General features: G+C 38.0%; 1 protein-coding gene across 3 annotated transcripts in view; it reads right to left on the reverse strand.

Moving 5' to 3' along the window:
• The window catches only part of NFX1 (nuclear transcription factor, X-box binding 1), a 71434-nt gene that overhangs the window by 35607 nt on the left and 21106 nt on the right, over positions 1–14721 (reverse strand). For all 3 annotated transcript variants that reach the window (XM_042837640.1, XM_042837629.1, XM_042837648.1), the window contains exons 4-9: positions 13689–13766; positions 11502–11607; positions 2944–3015; positions 1701–1840; positions 593–692; positions 270–487 (exon numbers count right to left, since the gene is read on the reverse strand). In XM_042837640.1, coding sequence (XP_042693574.1) covers positions 270–487; positions 593–692; positions 1701–1840; positions 2944–3015; positions 11502–11607; positions 13689–13766 — 714 coding nt within the window. The remainder of the gene's footprint in view (positions 1–269; positions 488–592; positions 693–1700; positions 1841–2943; positions 3016–11501; positions 11608–13688; positions 13767–14721) is intronic.

The following is a 14721-nucleotide window of genomic DNA, read 5'->3' on the forward strand; positions in this document are numbered from 1 at the left end:
CAAATCAACAATGAAGATCTAGGTGGGCTTTTAAGAGACACAGACAGCAAGAAATTCCTACAGTTCCACCAGTATGAAATTCTATGGAAACAAAATTTTAGAACTAGCTATCGTAGATGATTCCTTCGAACAAATACAGCCTATCTCACAGGCTCTGCAGTAGCACTCATACTCAAATCCTTAAAAATATCTTTGACATGAAAGTTGTTTTTTTTTTTAAATTACGTGAGATGTTTTTTTGATACTCTGATACAGAAAGTTCTCATTACCATAGCTACCACAAGAAAGAGGTTTGCCACACGTTTTTCCACATGATGGGATAGGATCAGTGCATATTTTACGTTCAATACATCCTAGTTCCAGTAACTTGCTAAGAGGAGTCTGACCACAGGGACAGCGATAAACTACTTGTGGAAGTCGTGGACAGAGTTGGCAAGGTTGAGGATGGCATACTTGTGTGCAGTTGTGCCTCCCACAGTTTAATGTTCTGTGAAAAAAATAACAAAAAAAAGGGGAATTACAACGATATGACCACTAAGTATGAACAAAATGACCTCTAATTTTTCAGAAACCTAAATTACAGTGAACTTACTTGCCACACGTATTCTGACACGAGAAACTCCCAAATCCATCATAAAATTCTTCCTTTGTCCCACACAACACTTCTTTGAAGTTTTTCCCACAGTAACACACTAAAAGAAAGCAACATTACATAGAAAACAATAAAAGTATCAGTGACAAAACACAGCAACAGAGCAAATGCAAAACTGTGAGATGCAAAAAACAGTCCTTTTTTTTTTTTTCCTAAGTACATGAGATTTAATTCAGAGATTTCTCAATCCTACGGATTCTGAAATACCACTTTTGTTTTGATGAGACAAAAACCAAAGGGGAATCTATAGCTTCACAAAAAGCTTTCATATTAAAGTAGTATACATTACGAGTTAAGTATTACCTAAAAATGTCAAGAAAATGAAAATATTTTTTGAATTATTTATTTAGAAAAGTGTATTTGCTTTAGTATACTGGAACAAGTATGATATAGTTTCCTTTCCACAACTGAGTTTAGAAAATTCTAAGCAGCACTCATGAGTACTTCGTTGAAAGGTGATTTGTTAGTCTCTATTCTTTTTCCATAGTGTTTAAAGTCTTGGAATGATGTAATCTTAAGTAGGATCATAGGTCAATTCAGGTTGAAACAGTCAGCTAATCCAAACCCTCAAAGCTGAGCCAGCAATGAGATCAAATCACATTACTCACTGTTTTACTCAGCTGGGTCTAAAAAACTCCAAGTTCCCACGTACACAAAAAAAGTTTTTCCTTACAACCAGTTCAGTTTAGCCTGTTGTCCTCTTAACATACATACACAGGCTGGCTCCATCTTCTTGATAATCTCCTGTTAAGCTACTGAAAGACTCAGTCCTTCCTAAGCCTTCTCAACCTAAAGTAACTAGTTCTACCCATCTTCACGGAATGTGTGTTCCAGCATCCTAAACCTCACAGCAGAATTCTTCTAGCCATGTTCATATTCCTATTTTAATATATAGCAATTCTAATTTTCCAGTCTTTAAATATTCTAGCAACAGATCTTAACTCAAAGTAAAGCCCTGCCTCATGGCAAAGTCCTCTTCCTCCCCACCTCTTGTTTTCCTAGTATATATATATCATGGAGGAAAAGTGTAAGGTGTTCTGATACTTACCTTGCTGTACTTTTAGCTGGCAAGGTAAACATTCTCCTGCATGGCACACCTGAGTACATCTGTGCTTGCCACAGTTTAAAGTACTTCCACATACATTGGAACAATGAATTTTTGTTGACTGGCCACAGCGAACTGAATGACTGGAGAAGAATGACACCACATTCTGTCAGCTACCTTAAATCCACAGAGAACTTACTTAAAAGCATAACAGACTTCTGTCAACAAAATGGGGGAAAAAAGACATATTTTGAAACTTGAAGTATGGCTACGCATTGGGCCAAGAGCAGATATTTCCATTACACCATTACACAAATCTTTCCTACAGCTTTAAATGATCTGAAGTCCACTGGGTACAATGAAGACAGTAATATGAGTATTAATAGTGATGCAGCCTACATTTTTCACAACTAAGAATACTCCCCCCCACCCCCGCCCACATCAGTGTAGCTTGAATTTAAACCTCCCAGAGATTGTAGCTGCTTAATCAAGGAAAGGCAGAAGAATTCAAGTTTAAGCTTTTTTGTTTGCTTTTACCTAGGATGCATGCAAATATAACCAACATAAACTGCATTTTATTATAAAATATTCTGACTCTAAAACTCAAAAATTTCCTGGTCTTTATACAGTTGCAACAACTGACTTTACCCACTGTGAGATGTGCAAAATAGCAATTTGAACATAACTTGAAGTTTGAGGTGCATCTTGGATGCTGATACAGCACGTATGACAAAATGCTACTTAGAATGATGTTTTAAATGTTAAATGCAGCACTATAAAAAAAAAAAGCAAACAGCAATTTGCATGCATTTGGGAAAAAGTTAGAATTGCCTCTTCTTTTACTAACTATTCCTTACAATTCAATGAATCAATCTTACATAAAATAAAATACAGTTATCTACAATTTACCTATTTTCCCCTGAAGATTAAGTGCCTCCACCTGCAAATAGGATACAGGAATAGGAATGCTAACACTGAATATGCTTTTTTCTTTTGAAACATGGGCAAATATTTTATTACATAGAATCAGTCATAACTTCCTCTCAGAGCAACCAAGCATGACAGATCACAAAGTATGGGCAGTACAGTCACGCTGCTGAAAATGACAACACATGCATCAGACACGCAAGAAAAAGACAGCCTTCAAGACTGGAATAAACAAAAAATATATAAACATTAATTACAGCTCAGAAAAGAAACACTACTATTACATAAACTTTTGTTTCCATAATAGAAATATTCTCACCTTGTTTGTCCACATTCACATGTTTTTGTCACAAAGGCTGGGCATGAAGGACAAGGTCCTGGATGACACAGGCTTAAAAATGAAACAAAAAAGCAAATGAAATTTTAAAGTAATCTCTAAATTTATTACACTCCTGGGGAAATAAAATACAGTTACCCCAAAAATACAGAAAAGTTTTAGGAGCCAGTACATTCTCAAAACTCTGGATGTATATAGTTTACTCCTGCAGAATAAGAAATCATTTTAAATCATATAAAAATATTAGAAATAGTTATAGTTGCATCAGTCTCAAAAGTTTTCAGACAGTGAGGCTGAACAAAATATTCCATACTGCTGTTGCTGTCAAGTCAATAACGTCGCTGTTATGTATTTCACATCCTGCATTTCAGCAGATGGCCTGCATCAGCTCAACTGTGCCCATTGGGGTAACACTCAAATATTATACGCACAAATCATTAACACATTCACTTCCCTCAGCAAAAGTTCCCTCACCAAAATTTCCCTGCTATGGTTTCTTCTAACTTAAAAAATAAAAATTCTTCATGGATTGATGGATTGAAGATGCATGCACTCACACACTTCTTATTTAGCAAGCAACTACAGTATGATTTGGTTTATGCAGAAGCTATAGTAAACACAGTGCCTCCACATTTTGGTGTTTTTAAAAGAGAGACAAAAAATACACTTAATTAATGTGTTTGAAACACAATAGAAAATGCAATAAGACAGCAGAGCAGCAAGATCCTGGGCTGCAGCCAAGTGAGGATCCGCTCAGACGTGACAGCAGTAAGTCCAGAGAGAAAGCAGCTGCTTACCTTCAGAAAGCCTGTACAAGGCTCCCCGGACACACAGACAACTCCAGAGAGATACCCTTGTCTCCACTGCCAACCCTTGAATGAAGTCTGGGAAGGAGTGGATCCTGGCTCCACTCCTTCAGGTCACTCAGTGCATTGCATGCATCTGAGCTCTCCTGGGTTGGCCCTGCCTTCTCATCAGGTGCTCAATCTCTGCTTCAGGCTGTGACAACATTTCCGTTACAGCATTACAAAGTGAATGCAAAGACAGATGCTGAGACCTCAGTATTATGTTCTGTTCAGTGAATTCAGAGTCTTACTTTTATTGAAACTTCATTATTTGTCACTAGCATGGATGATTTTTTCACAAATGATTGCTGGTGCTGCTCTAGAGAACTAACCTACTAGAAGGGTTGGGAGTAAAGGTACAGCTAGACGTAAGAAAAAATAACCTGTATCTATCTGCTTAGAAGTGTTTTATTTGATAATACAGCCCCAAAGGACTTTCCATAACTGTTGTGAAGATTACAACACCAAAGACCTATCAGGAAAGACCAGACAGTAAGGTTTAAACTAACAGAGCACGAAGTTTCAGTTACTGCCTTTATAAGAACTTTTTCAAGTGTCCTCAAAAGGCACAGCACAATGCCAGTTGGCAGGGAAATTTCAAAGTCTACACAGATGATTAACTCTTAAAAAAAAGCTGAGGTTTGTCATTATGTTTATTATTTGGAACATTTTATTTCATTTTAAGCTAGATGCTAGACTGATGAAGAAACTAAAAATCTAAAATAGTTTTCAGCATATTTAAATGTGAAGAGAACTAATTTTCTAAAGCATGCCACAGCTGACACAAGCAAATTACTCTCATTTTGAGGAGCTGCTTGCCTGCCCACTGAGCTGTTTATACTAATTATTTCAATAACCTAAGCAAATATTACTCACAGATTCATTATTAAAACACAGTAAGTTAGCCTCGCTCATTTTCACCAAAATGGATTATTTAACACCACATTTATGCAACAATCCAACTAAATTTTGTCAGTAGCATACTGAAATGCTAACAGCATGGCAAAAGTTAAAGCTCAACCAATGTGATAGCACAGGAAAATAAAAAGCCCAGAACACTATGGAAAGTAGATTAACACAAACAATGTCACCCACACCACTGCACTTTAAAAAAAAAAAAAAAAAAAAAAAAAAGCATTGAAAATACATGGTTGGGAATCAGTAAACTATTAAAACAAACAAACATATGTGCAGCCAAAAAAAAATCCATAATATGAATTAGTATTCAAAATAGCACTTCAATACAAAGCAATTATCAAATGGATCAACAGATTGGAATAAACTGGCTGTAGACAAAAGTAGGCTGAAGAAATGCTCTCTATAACCTAACTTTTGAAAGAAGAGCACAAATTTCAGACATCCCTTACAATAATAAAAGAGATGGCAAATCTTGAAATCCAAAACCACCAGGGTCACAAAAGCTAAGGAAACACTTCCTATTCTAGCTGAAAGAAAACATGAAAGATGCGTACAGGTTATAATGGGAAAAACTGCCAGCCTGGGAACTAAAAGTATCCTTGACAAGTGTTGGGAAGAACCCAGGGCAGTCCTACACAGACTTATGCATTTATATTAAAGACATAAAATAACTTGCTATCAACTTATCATGTCCAGCTTGCCATTCACCTGTATTCAAAAGTCCTTTTCAGCAGGGCTGTGTTCTATTCTTTCACACCTTGTATTGATAGTGGAGGGGTTGCCACAACCCAGGTTCAAGGCCATTGGATTTGTTGAAACCTGTGAGGTTCTCCTGGGTCCACTGCTTGAAACTGTCTAGGTCTTTCAAGCTCACCAGACAGCTTGGTATCATCTGCAAAATCAATCCCACTGATGAAGATATTGAAGAGCATCATTCCCAGTATCGACCTTTGAGGGACTCTACTTGTTACTGTTCTCCATCTGGACATTAAGCCACGTCCATCTGGACACTGACCATCTGGACATTCACCATCACTTACTGGGTTAGATCTCACAATCAGTTCCTCATCCACTGAAATGTCCATCCATCAAATCCAAATCTTCGCAATTTAGAAAGAAGGATGTTGTGACAGACTATTTCAAAAGCCTTACTGAAGTCCAGACAGGTGCCATCAGTGGCTCTTTGTCCATCAACACAATTATGCCATCATAGAGGGCCACCAGCTTGGTCAGGAAGGACTTGCCCTTGGTGAAGCCACATTGGTTGTCTCTTATCACCTCCCTACCTTCCATGTGCCTTAGCACAGTTTCTAGAAGGATGCACTCCATGATCTTCCTTGATAAGCCCATCAGACTTACCTCACTTCTTGTCTCAACTGGGTTGCCCTTTCTACCATTCTTAAAAATATCTGCTACACTGCCTTTTTTCCAGTCACCAGGGGCTTCACCCCACTGCCATAACCATTCAAATATCATCAAGAGTGGCTTAGTGACTTCATCAGTCAACTTCCTCAGGACTCTGGGATGCATCTTGTCCATGTACTTATGGATGTTCAGTTTCTTCAAGGGATCATGAACCTGATTTTGTTCCACCAGTTGCTATCTTCTATCCTGTTCACTCGAAGTGTTTATGGAGAACAACTGCCAGTGAAGACTGAGACAAAAAAGTTGCTGAGTACCTCAGTCTTCTCCTTGTCCGTTGTCATCAGTTTGCCTGTACTGCTCACTAGGGAGCTACACCCTCCTGAACATTCCTTTTCTGGTTTACATACTTGTAAAAGCCTTTCTTCCTCTTTGCACTCCTTGCCAAGTCCAGCCTTCCTGACCCATTCCTGCACAGCTAAGTAGCATCCCTATACTCTTACCAGTGCACCTGGTTTTCACTGCCTATGCACTTCCTTCTTGCTCTATAGTTTGACTAGCAGGTCCTGGTTCAGCCATGCCAGTCTCTTGCCTTCCTGACTTCCTACGTCTGAGGAAGGAGACCTCTTGCTCCCTAAGGAAAGCTTCCTTAAAAAAGATCTGCTAGCTCTGCTCTGCTTCCCTGTCTTTGAGGATAGTTTCCAGGGAGTTTTGTTCACCAAGTCCCTGAAGAGCTGGAACGTGGCTTTCCTGAAATTTAGCATTCTGATTTTGTCTGTTATCCATCAAGAGGGTGAACTCCATCCCCGCATGGCCACTACAGCCCAGGCAGCCTCCAATCCTGACATCACGAATCAGTTTACTTGCATTGGTGAGCAACAGGTCCAGTACTGCAGAGGGGGATGCAAGAGGGGATTCCTCGTAGGGCTATCTATTACTTAAAAAGTTAAGTTCAGTGCATTCCAGGAGCCTTCTGGATTGACTGCAGCACACAGCTATTTTTCCAGCAGGTGTCAGGATGGTTGAAGCCCCCAGTAGGAGAGCCTGCATTTGCAAAAGCCTCCTGTAGCTGCAAAGAGACTTAAGTTTAAATCACCATTACAAAGGCTAGACTATAACACCTCTTGTGCTCTGCACCTCTCATCTATATGCCAGATGGAGGAAATACAAGCATCCTACTACAAAGCTATGACAATAATGTTCCTCTGATGTCACATATGAGGAGAAGAGGGAACGATGTTTGCACTGGAAATCCTGGTATTGTCTCATCAATTAACTATAGTGTTGATAGACTACCTGTGGTTTTTGAAAACCCAGGTCTGATCACTGGAAGGCAATACACTAAAACGGTCTTAAAATGGTAGCACCATGTACTTAACTGTAAAAAGGCTCAAAGAATAGATGGGATTAAATGCTGGAAAAAAGGGGCAATATTGTGAACATCAAAGACTCACGGTGGACAGATCATTTATGTTAGTCAACCACTTTTTAATTTGAGAAGAGCATGCATAGTTTACTCCTGCAAACTGATCCTCACTTTAGAATATAAGGTGAAAGTCTTGACAGTAAGATGAAAACAGGTTTTTTTTTAAAAAAAAAAAGCATTTAAGGTCTCATTGAACAGAAAGGCATTTGTGGTACAAAGATCCAAAAACCTAACATCATAAACCTTGACTTCCTGCAGAAGTCTGTGGGAACAAACCCACAATCTAAATAAATACTAGACGGTTTTCTGAGAGCACCTAAACTCATGCAAGCACAATAACAGTGCCTCCTGGCCCTGATGACAAGTATACCTTTGAGAACCCTCTTGAGAAAAACTCATCTGGACATAGATCATGATCTAGACCTCTACATCCGCTGAAGTCTTCAAGCGAAGGATACAGAATGATGAACTACTAATGATCCATTTAGATGATAAAAGTTTCACACCTCTAACTCAATCACTCTGAAACAGTGAGAGGGAACCAGGTTTCTCTTCGTGTTTTCATAAAGCAGATGGTGGTAGAGTGCATCCTCATTCACACTACAATTCCCACATGAAAAGAAGTGTCCAACATATACTGAGGGCTGGAGCAGCTCTCCTATGAAGAAAGGTTGAGGGAACTGGGCTTGTTTAGCTTGGAGAAGAAAAGGCTGTGGGAGACCTCATGGTGGCCTTCCAGTACTTGAAGGGAGCGTAGAATTAGGAGGGGGAACAGCTGTTTGTGAGGGTGGATGGTGATAGGACAAGGGGAATGGTTTTAAACTGAGGGAGGTTTAGGTTGGATATTAGGAGGAAGTTTTTCCCCCAGAGGTGGTGAGGCACTGGAACAGGTTGCCCTAGGAGGCTGTGGATGCCCCATCCCTGCAGGCATTCAAGGCCAGGCTGGATGTGGCTCTGGGCAGCCTGGGCTGCTGGTTGGTGACCCTACCTATGGCAGGGGGTTGATACTAGATGATCATTGAGGTCCTTTTCAACCCAGACCATTCTGTGAGTCTACGATAGTTTCAAATACTTAATTTGAAGTAGTAGAGCACAATATATTCTGTAACTTGTTTTCAGAAGTAGCTGACTTGAAAAAACATAGAAATACCATACACTTTAGTAGCCTATTTTAGAAATACTTTGTAGTATTAGAAGAAATAAATTGTTGTATTATGTGATTAATTCTTGCTTGCAAAACTGTTGTTAGATGCTGTGAATAGTACAGATGTAGTATTATAGACTAGATAATATGTTGGAAGGCTACTTTGTTTTGGTAAGAGACCCTCATAGAAAGAGTTTTTAGATGCTGAAACACAATAATGAAAGCCATGGCCTCCACACAAGGCCAAATTGTCTCTCTCTAGGATTACGTCAAGATACTCTCTGCTTTCCTCCTGATCTTCTACAACCCAGTGTACATAATCAAAAGAAAGGCTGCCAATCTTATCTCTATCCAAGGAGAAGCAGATGTCCAGAAGTAATGAGCAAGTGCCAAGTGAACAGCTGTTATGATTTCAGTACCCATAAATTAGATACAATAGGCATTCTCCTACAGAGCATGTGTCGATGAAGAAAGTTCATCTAGAGTACAAGTGAGGAAGATCCTTGGATGAAGTAAGACTGGTGGTTGGACTGTCATAATGCTGAAAGGACACTAGATGGTGGAGGAGACCAAAGAACAGAAGACTAGGAGCCCTCATAAATCACAACCTAACATAGGCCTGTATATGTTAATTGTCTCATGCGTAATTGATGAATATGTACTATCTTTGGAAATATAATGGACTCTGAATCATGTAATATTTGAAGTGCTGATAGTAGAAACATCCCCAGTGCTTCTCAGCACTGTAATTAACATACCTGCTTTATAACCTTATATGAGTTGTAAAGTTTAGTTCCACATGTTGCACTGAAGCTAAAAGTGCATTCCTCTACAGACTATAATCACAAGCCAGATAGCTGCCCAAAAGACAAAAAGCATCCATTCCACATAACAGCATTTGCAGCAAGAGATAAAGAACAAAGCACATTCTTTGCACCTTTGGTCATTTCCATACCTCCAGGGACTGGATAATCTCAGCATGGCTTTACTCATGTGGAACAAGCTGAACGATAACATTTGAAACTGGGAGCAAATCAGGACTTTAAAAGGTACCTTCACAGCTCTTGACGCAGATCAGAATGCCAGGGAGGACAAATACACAGCTTGCAGAGACACAAAACTATTGCCATTGATCAAAAACTTCCCAGATAAGAAACTGAACAACTAATGCAGACTGCGACAGGAAAGAAGAGAAAAACAACATCTGTTTCTTCTAAGCACCGTAGAAAATTCGAAAGTCAGCAACTGCAGTCTGGATGTTCTCAAAGGACTTAAGGCATCTACTTCTTGCAGACCAGTAATAAAGGTCCTCCACAGACTCACACCTCTCCTGAGATAGATCAGGATTCTGCAAGAGAATCAGTATTTCACTGAATCAGAGTATTAGATAGATCAAGTCTAGTCTGAAAACTGAGCTGTGTTTCAATCACCAGCACTTCAAACCCTACCCTGCAAACCACAGTGAAGAACATCTAGTATGATCCTGAACTACAAAAGCAGCACTATCACTGAAATAACAGTCTGAAAAGAGTCCTACTGTAATATTCTCCATATGGGAAAGAAGTATTAAAAATAAAGAAACATTATTTCATTCAAGATAGAATGATTCAATCATTCAATTGATTGAATCATTCAAGATTGAAATGGCTATTCATAACAGTGCATGTGAAATAAAAAGTTCTATCAAAGCTCTGATTTTTAGAAAACTTTGGAGAAACTGTAAGATCTCAATGTTAAAAAGACTGAAAAGACTGAAGTTGAAAAGACTGAAAACTTTTGATTATATACCAGAAGTAGAAAAAAATTGCTTCTGACCATTAAAAATTTCTCAAAATAGAATACAAAAAAGCAGAAGAATGTATCATTCACTCTTATACAATAAAAAACCGGCCTAACTCAGTTAACTTTACAGATATAATATTATTTCTGTACTACCGAAAAAGATCCAAGTAATACAGCCAAAACTGAAAATCAAACTCCTCTTCTTGCCTCTCTTCACTGAAATATGACATATCAACTGTCACGTTTGGATTTTGTGTTGAGGGATATGGTTTAGATGGTTTAGTGAGTATTGTTGGTGATAAATGGATGGTTGGACTGGATGATCTTGAAGGCCTTTTTCAACCTTGGTGATTCTGTGAATTGTGTCAAAACAAACTAATTCAAGATATAGATAATGATTAAGATCTCCACAAGGATTATGTTTCAGAAGTCTGGCGGTCTGAACAAATAGTTAAATACATGAAATGCCTTCTTAACCTCAATAATTTGCAAGGTAAAGCAAAGAAAAACAATAGAATTAAACGGACCTTCAGTCAAACCAAGAACCACTGCTGGCAGATCGAGATACACGATTGTTTCTACAGAAAACAAAGCATCTAAAATTTCTGTTGACTACTGGATACACATTTAATTTACTTTATTTCACTATTTTCTTGACTAGAACAATAGCTCTTGAAATAAGTTAAGCTGTAGGTTCAGTTCCTGTAATATGGAAATGCTGCTACAACTATTGGAGCTGACCTCCTGCCCCTCCTCTGCTGTGAACTCACTTTACGCATACAAATAACCTTTGCTTCTTTCCCCTTTTTCAATCAGAAAACTTCATCAGACTGCCACAACCTTTCAAACATGACAGGTAGTGTGGCTTGGCAACTTCACCTGCCAGTTCCCTCAGAATCCTTGGATGGATCTCTTTGGGTCCCACAGATTTGTGCACCTTCAGGTTCCTTACATGGTCTCAAACCTGACCTTCACTCACAGCAGGCATATCTTTCTTCTCCAAGTTCTTACCTTCACTTTCTGCAAAATAAATTCTCAATACGTTCACATTACAATTACTTACATATTACATAGATGTGGACAATCCAAACACTGCCTCTTCTTTCCACAGAGTTCCCCACAGCTATGTGGAATTTCATTTCTATTCCATTCTGGATTGTGTACCTTACCTAAATAAAAGGTCAAAGCGAAAAACATGTTTACTGACTTGAGTGCAATACTGAACCTGGGAGAAATATCAGACCAGAAACAAGTAGTTTCATTGTCAATACTGATTAAAAAAAAGGCTTTTTTGGGGGGGGACAGGGGGGAAAAAAAACCATGAGATGTTATGCTTTTTTTCTTTTTCCATCTTTTGTTGCTGATGAGTACTTAACATCATTTAAAGTAAATTCCACTGGATTAACAAGCTTCAGATTATTTTCTTTTCTTCTATGCTCTTGGCAGACCATTAATTAGCAGATATTTTACTTTAAATTAGACTAATAAAATAAAACGCAAAGAAATGAAAATCTTCCTTTAGTTCATAAGTCTGTTAGTACACAGGAGAACTTAAGAATGTAATTGCCTTGCTGTCTCAGCACAGAAAAATAAAGATACCACTGTCAATAAGAAAGATCTAGCTACTAAGGAAACGGGGAAAGCATGAAATGACTATGCAAATTACGAGTCACTTCTCTAAAGAGAATCTGACTCTACACAAACTTAAGGACTACGCGTCGACATTTTGATGAATGCAGCAGGAAGTTCTAAACAAGGAGTGATATATCCTTTAAGTTATCCTCAAGTTATTTCTGTTTTTTTTTCAGATGACTATTGAAACTACATTTTAATTCATGTGATGCATTCTTAGCAAATCTTGTATCCAACAACAATCACACAAATACATTTGTGTGATTAACTACCACTGTAATTAACTTTAACTCTGACAAATGTATTTGTCTTTCTGTAAGAGAAGCAACTTGAGCTAGTATTACAAATTGGAGTAGTAACAAGTAAAAAAAAAAATTCAGTGACAAATTACTTTATCTCATTTATTACATCTTCATTTGCAGTGTAATTAAAACTTAGGAAAACTGAATAAACAATATGGATTGCTTAATTCACCTGGGCATTCTTCCAGAGAAAAAAAAACTGAAAATTAGAAGATTCAAAAGAAAAGTAAGCTAGGAATTTCTCCATGCAATCAAGGGAACAAAAAACCCCAAAATCAGTAAGTCAGACTACACTCAACACAAATTTAGTATTCTGCAACAAATACAAGATAACTTTACATAAGCAACTGCTTAAACCAAATGCCACTTAATATATAATTATGCATAGATTAAAGATTTGTTTTCCAACAGTGTTCCGCTAATGTTGACAATGCGGACAATGTGAGGTTCCTCCTGCAGATGTCCCAAAACTATTCAACAGTTTAAGTAGAATCTCCTTTTTACTTCACAGATGGATGGCCTATATTACAATTTTCATTTGGAAAAAAACCCAAAAACTTGCATTCTACCTACACTTGTAAGGTTTCACACATTTCAAACAACTGTCATACAATAACTCGAAGTATTTACCTGTAGTTACACTGCTCTTAATTGGCACACTGAAGCGTTCAGATAAGGAGAACAGTAGATAAAACTGTTACCTATCACAGCATAGGCTTAGTTTCTTAAGGGCAAGTTCATTAACTCCCAGTTACCGGCTTACCTCAAAGAGGACTACTTGGTAGGAAGCAGGTTGAAAATTATCAGTGACACGTTAACTGAAAAAATTAAACACGCATCTACATAAAACTGAATAGTCCCAGTACTCTTTTCTATTAAATCTGTACGTGTCTTTGATCAACACAAATGACAAACTTGCTAAGTAATTATTACAAGTTCACATAGTCAATTTGTATTCTTATAGTAACATCAGTTTGAACTGTGTATTATTCTGGTGTGTTGTGCCACAGAAATGAGACACGAGTTATTTCAAACCTACAGAAAGAAAGCTTTCAGGTTAAAAGCCCAATTCTAGCAGGCATTTTTATATAAGTATATGGAAACATGATTCTCTCCTTCTTTAGTTTGGATGTTTTAAGCAACAGATACAGACACGATTCTTTGTGCAGCAGCCTTCCCGTATCAGTAGTATTAAGCAAAGTTAAATTTCAAGGATGTAGGCAAAGATGCAACAGTATCAGAATTTAAATAACAAATAAAAACAAAGAATCAAAAGGACACAACTTGTTCTTTGCAAAAGCAATCAAGAAACTCACCACAGAAACAAGTGTAAGTTTTAGGAACTTGTGTAGAAGCATTCTGACAAGCTGGACATCTCCAACCACTGTTACTATCTGTAGATAAAAAAAAAAAAAAAAAGCATATGAAGTAATTAAGAGACCTAACTTGTGAATCTATAAGAGCTAGAAAACAGGTAAAAAAAAACTGCTTTTGAGAGTAAGAGCTGAGAAAACAGGTTAATAAAAATATCTATGATATCAAGTTAAACACAGCAATAGTACTTCATTTGAGCTGAAAGGACTCCTGCTTCACAAAGAAGCAAGAACAAATTTTTTAAATTCTATTTTTTCTATCAATATATACTGTTATAAGAAGAAAAACCTACTTTACAGAATATAGACAGTCACCTCCTGTTAGGACTTTACATGCCTTACAGAAGACCAGTTTAGTACTGCTTCACCACATGAAAAAATTAGAGTGATATAAATCACAATAATCTGCTTTATTTAAGTAGTCACTAAGCCTAGCTATTAACAAGGACACTACTTTTGAAGTTGGTATATTATAGTACATACTTCTTTAGATTTAATTAAACACACTTGTGTGTTTCAGAAGCTTGTTTTTTGGCAGTAATGAAGGATGGTGATGGAAGGAAAGAAACATTGATGAAAATACTAACTGCAGTGTGAGGAAAGATACATTCATAAAGATGTGTACCCATGTCTGGATAGGAAGATATGCAGGTCACTCTGAAAGTAATGCCTCTTGTATGGGGAACTGCTAGGTGCAGCCTGAACCTGTAACTGAGCAGCTGGTGACGGGCACAGCCAGCCTTGGGAGCACATGTGGAAACAACTCATCTGTGCTACTGGAAGGGGTGGACCCTGGCTCCACTCCTCCCTCACCTCATTTAAGAGCTGGCAGCTCCAAGGGAAGCAGCTCTACTTGGAGATCAACCTCCTCTACAGTGTTCAGCAAGCCCTGATCCTCAGAAAGGGGAAACTGATTCCTTCTTTATTATCAGACTGGGACCTCTAACTTTCTTGGGTGATCTGAAACTGGTTTCAA

This window comes from Centrocercus urophasianus, unplaced genomic scaffold (assembly GCF_019232065.1).
Source record: "Centrocercus urophasianus isolate 14NV4802_14NV808 unplaced genomic scaffold, USGS_Curo_1.0 seq_11, whole genome shotgun sequence".
NCBI classification, from domain to species: Eukaryota; Metazoa; Chordata; class Aves; order Galliformes; family Phasianidae; genus Centrocercus; species Centrocercus urophasianus.